General features: G+C 35.8%; 1 protein-coding gene across 8 annotated transcripts in view; it reads left to right on the top strand.

Moving 5' to 3' along the window:
* Positions 1-16,554, top strand: part of LOC131028627 (pre-mRNA-splicing factor ATP-dependent RNA helicase DEAH1) — a 190,919-nt gene that overhangs the window by 12,968 nt on the left and 161,397 nt on the right. For all 8 annotated transcript variants that reach the window (XM_057958933.2, XM_057958935.2, XM_057958930.2 and 5 more), the window contains 7 exons: positions 12,515-12,703; positions 12,951-13,022; positions 13,523-13,615; positions 13,990-14,023; positions 14,138-14,195; positions 14,303-14,362; positions 14,556-14,627. In XM_057958933.2, coding sequence (XP_057814916.2) covers positions 12,515-12,703; positions 12,951-13,022; positions 13,523-13,615; positions 13,990-14,023; positions 14,138-14,195; positions 14,303-14,362; positions 14,556-14,627 — 578 coding nt within the window. The remainder of the gene's footprint in view (positions 1-12,514; positions 12,704-12,950; positions 13,023-13,522; positions 13,616-13,989; positions 14,024-14,137; positions 14,196-14,302; positions 14,363-14,555; positions 14,628-16,554) is intronic.

The raw sequence follows: 16,554 nt of genomic DNA on the forward strand, positions 1-16,554 counted from the left end.
TAAAAACAGCTTCTGTCTCCTGTAGGCATCCCAATTGGAGACAAACATTTCAAAATATTAATTCACTGGCTAATGCTTGCAGAACAGGATGGCATAAAAATGGGGACATTATAGTCCTCTCTCCAAAATTTTTTTGTCCTCAAGTGATGCCTGCACAACACGATAAACACCAAACTGAATGGACTGCAAATGAATGTGATCCCAAGGTCCCTCATCATTCTCAGAAAGAACTCACCATGTTGTCAATGCCTGATCATAACTGCAAATACATTCTGCCAAATCTGCACTCTCCTTTTCTGCAACCCAATAATGTAACCATCATCAAAACTCAAATTGAAATACCTGTAAGGTGTGGAAACTATACCATGAAATATCACAGTAAGGTCCATAATTACAATCCCTGTACTGAACACGATCCTGGGCAACAGGAAGAAGTGTCTGCTCAACCCAAAACCATAATCCTCAATATATCCCAATATGATGTACCTAGAATGAAGCAGATCAATCATTGTCACATCACTGGTATAGAAGGTGTGAGCAAAACCAACTCTGAAATTTGCCAACCAAGGAATGCCTCTGTGGCGACAAATTGTAAGCATATTGTCGACAATCAATCTCCAAGTGTCAAAGGGACGATTTTAAACACACCAACACGTCCAATCCACTGCAATCAACAAGGCTTCACTTGAAGATATGCATACCATTACAATGAAATATTTGCAGTGATTATCACTTACTGAGGTGGAAGCAAAAAATAATTGAATTATGTCCAAAAATTCTCTCGCTATTCCAACTCCAAGAGTTTATGAATGATGAACCAAAGCATGTGGAAGTTCATTATCCTGAACCAACATTTAGAGTAAAGTACCAAAGTTTACATCACAAACCTTCATACGATAAACTCATCGAGTTTGGAAGGTCTAAAGATACCAATAACCGCTGTTGTTTAAAACTAAAATTAGGGAAGCACAATTTGATTTTAGTGCTCTACAAGGGACAACAACGGTATCAAAGGAATTCCCAAGCATAAGCATGAGAGATGAGCATTGTGTCGTGCAAAGTCAACTTGGAAGTGGCTGGGAAACACTTCCAAACAATATCCAAATGAAAACTGTGATGACCCTTACTGATAGAAAATTGCAATACGTTCCTAGAGCATTGTTTTACAAATAGTTTACATAAAGCCGAAAACCCATTCATCTGATATATTGCAAAACAGAACTAAAGCAAACTATACTGGAAATTAAGTTTTCAGGAACAATATGACGAAAAAATAATAATCTTTGAACTCACACAGTTATCACCGATCATAGAATGCATTCATTTTTTTGTAGAAGATTTTTTATGATTTATTCTTGTTTTTGGAAGTTGCCAAATCAGGAAGTCATTGTTTTCATAGAGATTGCAATATCTTGCGTAGCAACTTCACCGTAGCTCCTCCCAAAAATACTCGCAAGTCTTGTCTGTTCGATGCCACTGAAAAAACTAAATTTGTACCACAATGATATACTGCTTTCCACGCAAGGAGTCAATAGTTCCAGTCGATAGTTTTCCACATGGAATGAGATGGCAACTTAAGATATATATATCTGGAGTAAACAATTGCCCCTCCATAGTATTCCTGCCATTTGATACCCTTGAATAAGGCGTCAATGGAAATTGGAGGAATACCTGAGCTTGCAAATAGGAAATAGTCTCCACGTCTCTGTTGAATGTGTGCAACTGCACTCCTATTATGTCTCCAGCTATAAATTATCGGCTTCAATGATACATAGCGATATATTCACACAAACATTAGAGAAACTCTATTTAATTTATTTCCCAGTGGCTAACATAATCTCCTCATGCTGTCTTTAAACTTGTAAATATGAAATTTCAGAAATATCAATATATTTGCCCAATCAGTATATCTGCCCGATAATACTTTCCTGCCAAACAAACAATAGCTCACCACTTCATGTTATTGTATTGCCATACATAAGAAATATTGAAGCCTTCAATGATTTATTAGAAAGGAGCCATCAATTAATCAAACCACGACTTTGTAGCAATAATCGCAACATTCTTTAAGCCACGACCAAACATTAATATTCCACACGGATATTAGAATATTGGCAAATATAAAACATTCAACCCTTTACAATATTGGACTCCTTATTTATTCTACAGATACCTTAATAATAAACCCAAAATAGGCTCTCGCCAAATGTATTTCCCGATACTTATAATATGTAGAATAAAATAGTTTTATTTCTCAAATGGATGCAAATTACCTCAGATTGGCAAATAACTCATTGGTACAAATTTGTCTTTGGATGAAGACTTTACAAATCTGGCATAGCTGTGAACTCCGTCATGAATCCACCCCTTATGAAGAGCTAGGTTTTCATCCAACCCTCCAGTCAAAATCCTGAAGGTTTCCGTCCTCAGAAATCATAAATCATTATATCAAATCCATAAGCATGCTTTGCTACAACCCCAAGAACCTCCTTATTAAGACCTCTAGGTACTTTCTAGAAGATTAGGCTGACTTTATTATTTGTCATAACTGGAGAACTTTATTTAATAGACTTATATTATTTTTTTTTATTATTTAATTATAGTCATCCTTTAGAAATAAGATTAATTTTTAGACAGCTTATTCAATTAATTTAGTTAAGCCACTTAATAAAAATTTGGGAACATTACAAAATTTTTTGCTTCCTTGACAAAGGAAAAAGTGTCAACTCCCTTGAATGAGAGAAAATTAAACTGTGAGGTGATCGGCCTGCAACCAAATATCAAACAGCAAGCTCAAGACTGAAAATTTGATCCATTGTTTGCCAAGGAATGCTTCCAAGAGTGACAATTCATTCATTGCTCCAATCCCTACCTAAAATCTCTCTCCAATCCATTTGAAGATGAGCCGATGGAATTACGAAGTGGCTGGAAAAGAAAAGAACAACACTGTTAATTCTGAATATTGATCCTTATCCCTCCAAAGATTGTTCCTACCTTTCCCAATAAACTCCATCAATTCTTGTTGAGGATCCCAAGCATGGATGCCTAACCAAGAATGATCTCCAATACACCTAGATGTAAATGATGTTCAATTCTCAATTCAATATGCAAGATATATTCTAGTTATATTTTCTTGATCTATGTATTGTCTATTTATTTGATAAATCTGATTATCTTCTTTTGTATGGCATGTGAGAGGAGCATTTATTGATTTCTATATTCTTCTCACAAATATATATATATGCAAGAGGGGAGGATCAAGCAATGCCTTGACCGGTCATGTCTTTTAGACATGACCGATCAAGACATTACTTGATCGCACCCTTTGCCTTATAATTACCATTTGGTGCACACATTAATCAACAGCCCGATACAAATCGGGGTCTACGTAACTTATTCTTTAACACCAATTGGTGTCTACGTAACTTATTCTTTAACACCAATCGGTGTCTACAAAACTTGATCGGTGTCTACAAAACTTGATTAACCTATACGAATTGGTGATCGCTTAAGTGATACCAAGCGGTGTATGCTTTGTCACCCAATAACCAATCGGTTAATCCCGATAATCATTATTAGTTTACTGTCAATACATCAACCGATATAAATCGGGATACTTGGTTAGCCCGATAATAATCGGTATTCACAGTTATAATGCAAACCGATATTAATCGGTATACTATGCTATGATATGATTATCAATAGTTTGAACATTTATCAAACTAAGTAGATTGAACATATGCAAATGAAGAATGATCATCAAATGAAATAACAATAGCTTGAAGTTTTTCCTAATAGTTTATCGATAGGATAAATGATTGAATGAGAGATTTCATTTATCTCTCATTCAATCATTTATCTTACCGAAGCTATCATGCATTAACACTAGAAAGGTATAAATCGAAACTCAAGTGCCATTCATAACATCTTTCTCACCCTGGAAGTTTGTGACTTCTTTGGTAATCTCTCATAGCCCATTCATGAAAACATCAACAACTAAAGCGCAAGGAGCAATTGGTGTGTCGTTAAAACCAACCCCCAAAAAGGATAGTATTGATATCACTTCGGTTCACACCTTAGCTAAGCCTAGACTTAGCTAACTTGTGAAACATGGGACTACTTTCAGGTTGTGGGTACCCTATGGTGAAAGTAGACCTCTAGATGAAGGGCTGGTTCCCTTAGGATATCACCTAAATTTAATGATTTTGATTGGGAAAGAGAAGAAGGATATTTTGAAACATAAACCTACGACTAATCTGTGGTGATGCACCAATATTTGTTTTTCTGGTTTTAAAATGACTGATTACAACTAAATCAACCAAAGAAAACAGCTATATTCACAACTTATTCATGCCTAAGTTGATCATGAACATTTCAAATGAAAGTGTTTTGCTTCAGTTTGGATTAAGATGAAATGATTCATACTGTAGGGCTGACTGAAATGAAAATTTTCACACAACATATATCTTGATCAAACTTAAGACTACTTGCCAATAAACATTGCATAGATGAGATGAAATCAAAGGACTGTAATAATCACAATAGACTTTGTAAAAATCATACGGACACCATGAATTTGACAAGATAAAAGGCAGGAACAGTAGCTTTCTTATTAATTTTGAAGAATCTGATTGCAGTACATGAAAATATTTGAAAGAACTCAAAAGATTTGAGTTACAAGACAAGTCTCACTGCTGTGTACACAGAGAAGAATGCAAGAACTAACTTCAAAAGAGGGATGAAGTTGCCTTTATTGAAAAGATGCTCCAGAATTTTTGAATTTGAAATTTTGGCTCCTTTAGGGTCTTCATAACTGGTCTGACTTGTAGTGACTAGTTGAGTGAACTCTATGTTTAGGTGAGATGGCTCCAATTGACTGCAGCTGCTCCTTCAAATCAGGTACTTGATGGATGCATCTTCCTTGAAATCAGGGTTGATGTGTTGTGAATGCACACTCCTCTTTTGAAATTCAAAATTCCTCCTAGGTTGAGCAAACTTGAAAATCCCTCAAAAAGGGTGAAGTGAACTGGCTGCTTGTGGCTTCAAAATCCTTGTTGACTGATACTTGATCCATATAGGGTTTCCAACTAGATGAAATACTGCTGCATTCATCACGAATTCCACCTTTTGAGGGCTGGATAAAGCCCTTAACTATCAGTAAACATTGATGACAAACGTTTGCTTTGATTGCCCTGTATGCTTGATTCATTCACTGCTCTTCTAGTATGTTGCTCGTACTGTTTTCTGCCTTTCATTCTTATTACATATTCTCTGATGACTGCTGCTATTTCTCTCACTGCCCTCTGTTCTTTGTCTTTTCTGACTGAAATGTGCCCTTCATTGCTATTCCTCTGGTTCATTTAACAGTACCCTTGACTGTCAAAGCCTTCAATGCATATATCCTTGACTCTGGAAGAACACCATTAATATCTGTCTTTCGGCTTTGAGACCTTACTGTTCCTCATTGACTGTATCTTTTCCCTAGTGATGTTTGACCTCTAATATCTGTCTTTATGCTGCATGTGAGAACTGCTGTTAGATTCACTAAATCCTTTAATATTTCTGTCATTCTCACTGCCATCTCATGAACTCGAAATGACTGTAAAAAATAAGACTTTCCTTAATGTTTTGAGACTTTGTGACTGTGTATAGTACCTTGAACTGTATCTTGGGCTCACTTCTTATAACAGAGATCTGTCCATTGCCTTGACAATCGATGAACCCACTGCTATTGAACTTTACACTTGTCCATGGTCTTCATGACAGTGATCTCTTTTCACTACTAAAAGACTGTACACTGTTTTATGACTGTTCTTATTCCGTGACAGTGACCTTAAACTTGGATTATTCTTTGCACTGTCTTTTCTATTGTCTTTGAAGGCCCCTTTTCTGTCTATTGATGATCCAGAAGATTTATGGATCAATGTCTTCTATTCATGGTGCCTTTTCTGAACATCAAGTATTAAAACTCTTGTAACTGGTATAAGCACCTTGTGTTTGCTATCCTTCTTATACTTGGCATCTATTTCCTTGACTGCTCAATTAAGTTGCCATCTGTATGATTGAGTTTTCTTTATCCTTTTGAAGACTATCCAATGTTGTGACAGTCTTTAGCTATGGATCCTTGAGGCTGGTATGCATGTTTTTCCTTGATGATACAAAACTATCATTATTCACCTTGATAATCTTGGACATCACTTGAAACACCCTGTGACTGTCATTATTGTATGCCTTCATGAATCACCATTCTTACATCTTTATGGACTGTCTTTTGTTATGTATGAGCTGAGATATTGCTTTGACTGTCACATATTCTTTTGTCTGTGATTCCTTTAGCTCTGTATACTGTCAAAATACGCCTCTTGATGCTCTTTAAGACAGTCATTTGCTATTGGACTGTATAAAGGATTGTTCTTTTAGCTTCGGTTCTTTTGTATTCCTCTTTCAGGATCACTGTCAAAACCAACCTCAGACCGAAACTTTGTTCTTTCTCTGTTTATCCTTAAAATGAAGATGCTGCTCTGATTGCATTGAAATTCAGTCATTTGAATGTGACCTTGCTGAAAGTTTAGTGTCCTATGTTTTTAAATATTGCATATCACTGCTTTACATGAAGAAAACAGTCCCAAAGCTTCAAAGGACTACAATCAATCTTTGATGCTCAAATCTTATAGCTGTTGTCATCTCTGCCCTGGTCACATATTACTGTGTTATATCCTCTTCATGGATTGTCCTTTATAAGCCCAAATTATTTATTAAGACTATTTTGCAAAACCTCTGTGAAAGTGTCTTTGATTTATGATAGTCTTTTTGCCTTATATATCTCTATATTCATGCCTTCTCCACACTGTAGTAAAGGCTGCAATCAGTACATATATACTTTAAATGCTGGCTTGGAATTTCCAAAGTGACCTTCTCTGTAACCACTCCTCAATGAAGAATCATGACTGTCTTATACTCTACGATGGGTAGCCTTCATTGCTGTTCTGATCATCTTATTCAAGGTATTTGCTGTTGCAAGGGGCCTAATGTCTTGATCTTCTTAGACGGTCTTTGGCTGCTTGTCATTCATTGATATCCACTGTCTTTTTATGCCACGAATGATTGAATGGATCTGTTTTTTGCCCTTTGTATAATCTTCCTCTTTATAGACTTCTTGTTCATAAGATGTTTCCAAAACTATGATTGCTTTTTTAAGAAAGGCAGAGAGGATCTGGGTGCCTTTTGCTGACTTTTGCTTTTCTAACCTTTCGGCTGTACCTTGACACAGTTTGCTGTGAGTGCTCCTAGTAATGCCCTAAACTGTGCGTGAAAAGCTTTGAATGTTCCAGACACATAGCTGCTCTCTGTTTGATCTGTCAGAATTTCCCTTCTATTTTTGCAATGTGCAATTTTTCTTCGTCTACATGGCTGTCACCACACCTTCAACTGGAGCTTTACCTAACTGAACAGAAAATACTAGGGTTTTCTCTCACCCAAAAGTGCAGCCTTCTGCCACTGAACCCGAGGTCTTCATTTTTACCATAGGTTTACCTTGAGTTTTGATTGTCCTTAGTTAAAATGGGCATTGAATGGTCTTAAAAAAAATTCCCTCCAAAAAGCTAAACTAAAACTTCAACCCTTGAACTGTTAGACCACGTAAATTTTCATGAAAGTTTGGCCCCCCACTTTAAAGATTTTCCCAATATTACCATAAAAAACAAAAGTGACACATTTGAATAAACGAAATCTTTAAAAGTCTTAATAAAATTCGGAATGAACCTGTCAAATCCTAGGATGTGACAAAAGAACTCTAACTTGAAATTTGATAAATCATAATACTAATAACCCTTCATGCCAATTAAATTATAAAACTTGAATTGGGATAATAAGTATAAGATAAAACATCATTCAATCGAAGGGATGGACTGTCCATTTAGGTTCTTCTTTCTCCAAAGCTTCATAAGTAAACTAGCTTGAAACCTCCTTTCCTTACTGTTGTACTGAAATTTCCAGCAACTACAAAACCACATTTCATATCTGGTGGTCTCCGTGGAGGGTAACTGATCACCTTATAATGTGAACTGATCACCTTATAATGTGAACTTAGATCAACACCAAGTTGAAAACTACACTCCAACTCAAGTCCTGAATCTTCTCCTGGATCCCACACCTTGCTATTTTCATCAAGTGCAACACTACAAGCAGGAGTTGTTCCATGATCCAACTCAAAAAGTGGACTGTCATATGCCATATTAACACCCATCTCAAACAACAGGTTATTAGCGGACACCACAAATTGATTCTTCCCATCATGTTCATGCAAGAAAAGTGAACTGCTGCTATGGTAATTATCATAATCAAACCCTTTGTCATACCTCTCAGTAGTAAATTCAAGTTTGTCCCAAGTCTCATGTACCTCTCTATTACCATTTTCAATTGTAAGCCGAGAATCCAAACCAACCAAGTTACTAGGCCCCTGCTTAAGATTGGCTCCATCAATAACAAATCTGATTTGTTTTCAAAATTGCTCTTCTCAAAATCAACACATTCAATAACATCCTCATGGTATTCATTGTGCACTAGGATTAGGTCATAATTTTGATCAAAAGAAAATTCATCCCATATAGGATCCTCATCATACTTAGGTGCCAACACGCATGGATCCCAAGTGCTAAAGGGCTCATTGCTTTGTTCAGAAAAAATGTGTTCACTGTGCTTCTCAAGAGTGGTTGTCTCTTTGAATAAGTCACTTTTCAACTCACTAACACTGAAGTCTTCATTAACACCATTCTCCATTGGCTTGGTTTGGAAGTCAGACCCTAAGCCACTCGAGATACCTTCGCTGGAATGTGATAGTAATTCATCATCATTAGCTGATTTGAAAGAATTAACATATTTGCTTTCACCGTGCCCCTCATCTGAAAATATTTTTGGTGAACTCTGTTTTCCTAGTTTCTTCATTTATTGCAATTTCAGGTTCCTCTTGTGCTCTTTGTTGCAGAGTATTTTGCCTATATTTTTTAATAGTTGACTTCACATGTTTGGGTATTGTTGTTATCTTAAGATACTCTTTAATGGCTGTGTCCCTCATTGGATTAAAGAGTTCTTGCATCAACTCAAACATAGGCTTATCAGATGTAAACATCTTTCTAACTCTGTTATACAACTGCTGAATTGCAACAAGTGAACACTACCCGACAGGTTGGCAGAAAAAACCTGCTCTGATACCACTGTAATGTGCACCCTTGAACTTTTTTTCTGTTTTTCTGTTTTTCTGTTTAAGTAGTTTGACACACAAATGTTTGCCAAACAACTGGTTTGATTTATTTCATACATTCATGGCAAAGTAGATGTTTTGGAAATAACAACATTCGACACCCAAAACTGAAAATGCAATACTAATATCCAAACTAATTATTTTCAATCGTTACATCAATTGGTTGAACACAATTGGCAAGGATGATGTTATGTGATGTAGAGGCCATCCACCAAGGTTCAAACCCCCATAGGCGCGTTTGGTGCAAGTTTGATCCCTGGGTGAATTTGACGGGTTGGATCCTTCTGCATGTAGCAGCTTAGCTGAAGGGGACTCGTGGTTTAAATGTATGGTTACTCAAATTGTTGTAATCTGCTATATAAAGACAGAGATGCCGACATCTATGTATGTTGACGATTTTCCATAAATAAAAAAAACCCTCTTATTTGTAGTCACATGAGTCAGTTTCAGGTCTTATGTAGAGGTAGATTTGGAACAGTCAATAAGAGTGACCAAGCAAGGTCTTCAATTGACTGAAATATAGCTCCACAAGGCTGCTATGATGCCATCTTTGTCCCTAAACCTGTGATCAGGTCTTTAAAACACTCAGAAATGTACGGTAGCAAGAAATACTCCTGTTTTGATTGTCAAATACTCAGATACCTTGCAAGAACTTTGCTGTAGCTGATCGCTGCCCCTTAGTACTTTGACGGTTAGCTTATTTTACCCTCAAATCCACTCCAAAACACCTCAAATAGCCTCCTCAACTTCTGTAACTTCTCCTCTCGCACTAGATGCCTCAGTAAGGAAGATATCAAGACCCCAAATCGTAGATTAAAGACAAAAAGTTCTACATGTGCCAAGACAGGGATGGGTGCTACCCTTTAGAGGGGTGATCTCATCTTTAAATTTAAACAAGTACCAAATATTGCAAACGACATATGAGAATGGGTTGATCAGCTCCTTGAAATTCATTGAACTAATACCCATAAGTTGAAAATAGCCCTTCTTGAGATATGAGCAAAAAGGTGATTTTATGTGTAGCTGATATGGTACAGCCAGCACTGGAATAGCGTCCAAACCCTTGGTAAAACTTGAACAACACTCCAAAAATGATTAAACACACTAAAATTCAAATATCCAAATCAGAATATATCATATACCTTCATTTTCATCAAATTCTTAATCACCAAATTCTGAGAAAACTTCCGGTAACAACCTGCATGGTCAATCTTACACCACCAAAACCAGGATAAATGAAGAGGGTTTTTATCCTCAACAATCCAAAGAAGAACTTTCCAAGTTCATTTCAACAGCATCCTGTTATGTGCATAAGCAAAATGAGAGAATGGGAGCTCAAATCTCAATATATAGGCTTGGAGGGCGAAATTAGGGGAAATTCAAATATTCAAATATAATATTCCATCAAAAAAGGCCCCCATATAACTTTTAAAAACAACTTATGTCTCCCATAGCCTAGACGTCCTAATTGGAGACACACTTTTTGAAAAATTAATTCACTTAAGTTAAATATTAAAAAGTCACTTTTAAAATACTTAAGTGAAAATATTAAAATAATTCCAATCACCTTACAGAAACTTGCCAAGGCACCAAAAATAGAGAATCGAACATGCCGAAACCAACTGAAGTTGATAGTTGATAATTGATGTCAACATGAGCACATACCATAAATACCAGTGTTCTCCGAGAACTAAAGAAAGATTGGTGCCATGCAATCAATCACTATACATAGCAGTGTGTTCTCAGAGGAGCATAGAGAACAAACCCAAAAAATCCTAGAAATATTGGTGCCATGCAGGCACTTACAATAAATAGCGGTGTCTTCTGAAGACCAAAAAGAACAAACCCAAAAAAACCAAAAAAGATTGGTTCCATGGAAGCACTTATTATAAATAGTAGTGATCACCAAAGAATAAAGAGAACAAACCCAGAAAAACCCTAAAAAATTGGTGCCATGCAGACAATTACTATAAATAATAACTGCTGCCGAAACCTATTGAAACTGAGAACTGAGCTCACCAAGAACACTGGAACCCTCCCAGTACATTAGGAAACTTATGGAAAACCTTGAAAACTGGTTAATGCTCACAAAATGGGATGGCATAAAAATGGGGACATTATATCTTGATAGCTTGTTGAACATTTAGCATTGTGAGTGAGAAAAATTGTCTGATTCATCTCCATTATGATTGTCTTTAAACTCTAAAGTCTTTTCAGCAGAGGAATGCACATCTTCATCAAAAGTGCCATAACAAGTTTAAGGATACTCATAGATTGAGTTAGGAATACCATCAAGAGCCTAAACTCAGAAGAGGTATCTACGAGATCCATGCTTGTGTACCATTCTGTAAATTGGTGAGAAAAATAGATCAATTTGAACAGAATTGAAGGAGATGTTGACAACCTCAGATTTGATATTATGAAACGATTTGCATTAGTGGAACATGAGCATAAAACTGATTATTTAATCTTTTTTGAGGACGCTAAGATTCTGGATTTGGAAGGTTATTGGAAAGACAGGAGAATTAGGGAGGGCAAAGATATCGAGAACAGTCCAAAGAATGTGATTAGGGTGGAGATTCTGGATTTGGAAGGTCATTGGAAATACAGAAGATTAGGGAGGGCAGAGATATTGAGAACAGTCCAAAGAATGTGATTAGGGTGGATGGTTTAAAACTGAGCTGAATCTGAAAGCCACCTATCCACAAGCTGGGTCATAACTTACTTAGAATGCATTTAGTATGTGTTGCATTGATTGGTTGATCAATTATTTAACTATTTAAGCAGCTGATTAATTATTTAAAATTTCTAACTAATCAATCTATCCTGCTACATATGAATCGAAACGAACTAATGTAAAATCTGAAACACTTGTTGCTGTTTTTGACTTAAGATAATTTGTCACCCAGAAAGGTTGCATTAATAATTTCAATTAGATAGTATGCAATTCCACCCATTTCTGTAATTTAACTCCCTTTTCTCTGCATTTCTTATGAACGTAGGCACTGGAATATTTAACTATTCAAGCAGTTTATTAATTATTATTTAAACTTTTTAACTAATCAGTCTATCCTACCATGTATGAGACACACAGTTTCTGTAATTTAGTTCTCTTTTCTCTACATTTCTTATGAAAAGAGGCACTTGAAGGCTGCAATAAAGCAGCTGAATTTATGTTCTGCAAGGATCAAGAGAGAGCATAGAGGCTACTAGAAGTTACTGCCCAAAGTGATGTTTGGTTTTCTTTATGTGCAGGCCTATCAACAAGCTGAGAAAGAAGCAGCTGCTTTTGTGAGAAAGCAAAAGGATTATGCACTGTTAGATGCAGATGATGAGGATGATGAAGTTGCTACTGGTATATCTCGTGTTCAATCTAAGAAAGATTCTCGGCAGAAGCACCTCCGAAGGAAAAGAGAAGTCAATGAAAGTGATGAAGATGATGAGGTTGAACACAATCTTTAATGGGCTCTTGTATTTTGCTTGCTTTACTCTTGAGCAGAATGTTTTGGATTATAGAAATTTAGTTTGTTTATGGGCACGAAATCAGTGCACTACTAATCAGACATTAAAGCCCACAACCTCAAAATAGATGTTTGGTATTACCTGCATGTTGTCTCGTTTCTCCTTGGTTCATCTTAATATCATTTTGTGCCTTGCAATCTTGTTTTTATGCTTGGCGAATCTATTGCAGGCTGTAGTCAGGTTGACAAAATCAAGACGACATGGAAGGAGTCTCTCAGATGAAGATGACGAAGATGAGGAGGCAAGTAATTGTAGCATTCAGAGGACACCTCTTTGATAATATAAATAGGCCACTAATCTACAAGGGACATATTGTTCAATTATAAATGAAAATACTTTATTTCCTATTGCATTGTTAGTATCACTACTCAGGAATTAGCATCAGGGGAGATTGCTTCTCAGGTCATTTGCAAGAGAGAAAATAGTTGTAGGTCACTGCTGGAAATTTCTTATTTCTTGTAGTTTGATATTATACTTTCTCGATTGCTTCTATATCTTGTATTTTCAATTCTATTTTCTTTTTAATTTGTTCCGTTTTACTGATTTTGATTTATTACCTTTCTAATCATCATAAGTATGTCTTCCAGACTTCCAGTAGGTTTTTCTGGCACTCTCATTGGTTGTTTCATTTATATGTTCATTTGTTTATAGAAGTTCTTGGTTAAAGATCACTTTGATCTATCAGCATCATCCAAGACAACCAATTCAATCTATGTTAAATAGTTGGTCTGAAATTTACAGGCAAAGAAAGAGGCAGCCAGGGAGCAAGATCAACAAGAAAGGTTTGAACTTGAAAGGAGACTTCGTGAAAAAGATGAAGCTGCCACAAAGAAGGTTTGGATTGACATTTACCATGATTTTTTCCCTTTGTTTAGAGCATACAACTGTTTATTGTTACTTATTGTTTGATATGATATTTTTGTTCTTTAAGATGATTAAGTAAGAAAGCTTTTGCATTCGAATAGAGTTTTTCACTATTTATAATGTTAATCTTAAAGATGATTTTTTATAATAGTAAAAAAGTTTATGGAGGTGTTAAATACTAGAGTTACAAGTTGACTTGCAAGTATTTTGATGATAAGTTAAGTTTTAATTATCTTTTGCCACAGTATTGTATCAAGTCTGAAATCTACAAGTGGAAAGTTTTGTTAAGATTTTATTTTCTACTAGACATTTGCTTTACTAAGAAATTCTAATTTGCTCTGCAGTTTATGGAACCAAAACTGAGCAGAAAACAAGAAGGTAAATCACTTTGACAGTTAATGTGAATGCTGTGCTAAACTCGTTTCTCAAAATATATGCTCATGCTATTGAATTTTCTATGCTTTTTGCTAACTTCGACTATTCTACCAAAAGAGGAGGCAATCCGGCGTTCTGAAGCCGAGAAGGAGAATGATCTTCTTCCCACTCTAAGGTATACTAATTCTACCATGTAACGTAGACTTTAGCAAAACACAGCTACAATTCTATTGTTGGTTATTGTGGTATAGGCTCATTTTATATTGTTTTTTGGATTTGTAGAGAAATTTCTCGGCAAGAGTACTTGAAGATGAGGGAACAGAAAAAACTTGACGAGCTGAGGTAAACTGACAGATCTCAATTTTGTAGAAAATCTATGTTTCTATGAGAGTCAGACTATTACATTTTGCATTGAATTGGATCTTTAATGTATGATCTAGTGTTGATGGGAGGGAGATCCATTTCCTGAAATTATTTATCTTTATTGAAATTTTTAATTTAACAATTTTTTGACTTCTATACAACATTGTTTCAGGGATGATTTGGTGGATGAAGAATACTTGTTTGAAGGAGTAAAGCTAACAGCCAAAGAAGAACAGGAAATGAGGTTAGCCTTTTCAATGTCTAACCAAAGAAGTAGTTTGCAAAAGACTTTTCTTTTCATTGCATATTTATTTCGTATCAGTTAATGATGCAAAAGCTTTGTTATGCTAAGGGAACGGTAATGGGCTTTGACATTTTGGGATTACATTTATATCTGAAACTTATTTGAGGTGGTATCCTATGAATTACAAAGAATTAGTACGTACATGGTATGGTTAGCCAAGCTGTCTTAACTGATGTTGAATTTTCTAGATTAAGAACAATCATCACAATTAAGCTGGGCTTTTGAGTCTTGTGAGAGATGCGTTGAATGTAGAGTAAATTGTAAAATCAGTGTTACAAAGTCTGCTGAGTACATCGTTAAACTCCAAATTTTGTTGATTGTAAAAATGTGAAATGACATGCAATTAACCATCTTAGGCATCTATTTCTAGCATAAAATGTCTTCATACAATTTCATACCCGACTCATCAATCCAATTGATTTTGTACTGGTCAATTAATGCACCCTTAGATCAACATTAGCAAATACCTTGCATCCACCACAACCTTCTGTTGACGTGTATTTTGTACACAATCATACACAGAATAAAATACCATTAGGCATCTTATCCTCTCTTGAGAAAATAGTCTCTAACTGCTGAAGATCTGCAAAAAGGATCAGTTAGGTGGACTCCAAGGTTCTTTTAGTGGGGTCTCCACGTGTGGACAAGCTTTTTAGTGGTATGATGTGATTTGCTGTTTCCTTCAAGGCTTCTTACGGATTCAACAGTTCGAAGGTTTTACTAATCTAAAAGGAACTTTCAAAAAAAAGGAAAAAGGACAGGGTTTGAGTAAATCTAATCTAGTCTAATCCTATGAACGACTTAGCATGAATGAGATTCGGCAAGACTCAACCAATTTCAATTTTGCCATAAGATAACAACTCAACTGAAATTAGTGCGATCTTCTAAGGTAATAATGGTGTTCAATGCATCAAAGACCAAGGACACTACTACGAAGGTACATATCCTAGATGCGAAAATGCTTGAAGGTTAAGGACTCAAAACGTTTTCCAGTCGACCACGCAAGGCGTTCCTACAATCAGCAAGAAGCTAGTGGTTTGGATTGCGAATCCTACCAAATATCAAATCTCACACTTAGTCTTTCAAATTAACAAACTACTTTGATTGAGCGTGATTCAAGTACATCCAACAACCATGAAGATAACTCAAGAAACTTGCAACAAAACACCATAACTTCAATATTTTATTGATTTCCAAGTCATCATATACAACAATTGCTTGAACTTCTCTCTTCAAGACTCAATCTTGCTACAAAATAAAAATTGCTTACAACTCTAAATCTCTCAACTCTATTCTCTATTTTTTTCTATTGACTCTTCTATTACAAATGAAATGAAAAATGGGGGTATAAATAGCATCCCCAATTACAATGAAAGGTCCAGATTGAAAGTAAATCAACGGACAAGATCATGACACCTAAACCCTAATTAGGGTTTGTTACAAATGACCTCCTTTTTACTGAACAACATTAAATACATAGCCAAATATTAAATTTGGCACAAAAATCTAGGAGGTATCAGCCAATGAGAAATAAGATGTCATGTCATCTGTAACAACCTTTCATCTAGAATCTTATTCCCTTTCCAATTCTCTTTCTTAGCATATGCAATGAATTTTGTCACAATTCCTTCGATTTCTGTGCTTGGAATCTCGGGAAGATTCTTGATACTCTCTTCTAAGTGGATAACCTGATCAAATGCATCTAGAAGAGCTGTGTCCCAAGTGGGTTCAAGTTCCTTAGTTCTATCAATTAGGAGCATGGTGGCATACATCTGATCATACTGCTCATCTGTAACATCTGCGTCCTTGCGAAAGATGATCTTGATTCTATCTTCAAATTCTTGTAGATCCACATCTGTCTCGACCT

Source organism: Cryptomeria japonica, chromosome 4 (assembly GCF_030272615.1).
Source record: "Cryptomeria japonica chromosome 4, Sugi_1.0, whole genome shotgun sequence".
Classification (NCBI taxonomy): Eukaryota; Viridiplantae; Streptophyta; class Pinopsida; order Cupressales; family Cupressaceae; genus Cryptomeria; species Cryptomeria japonica.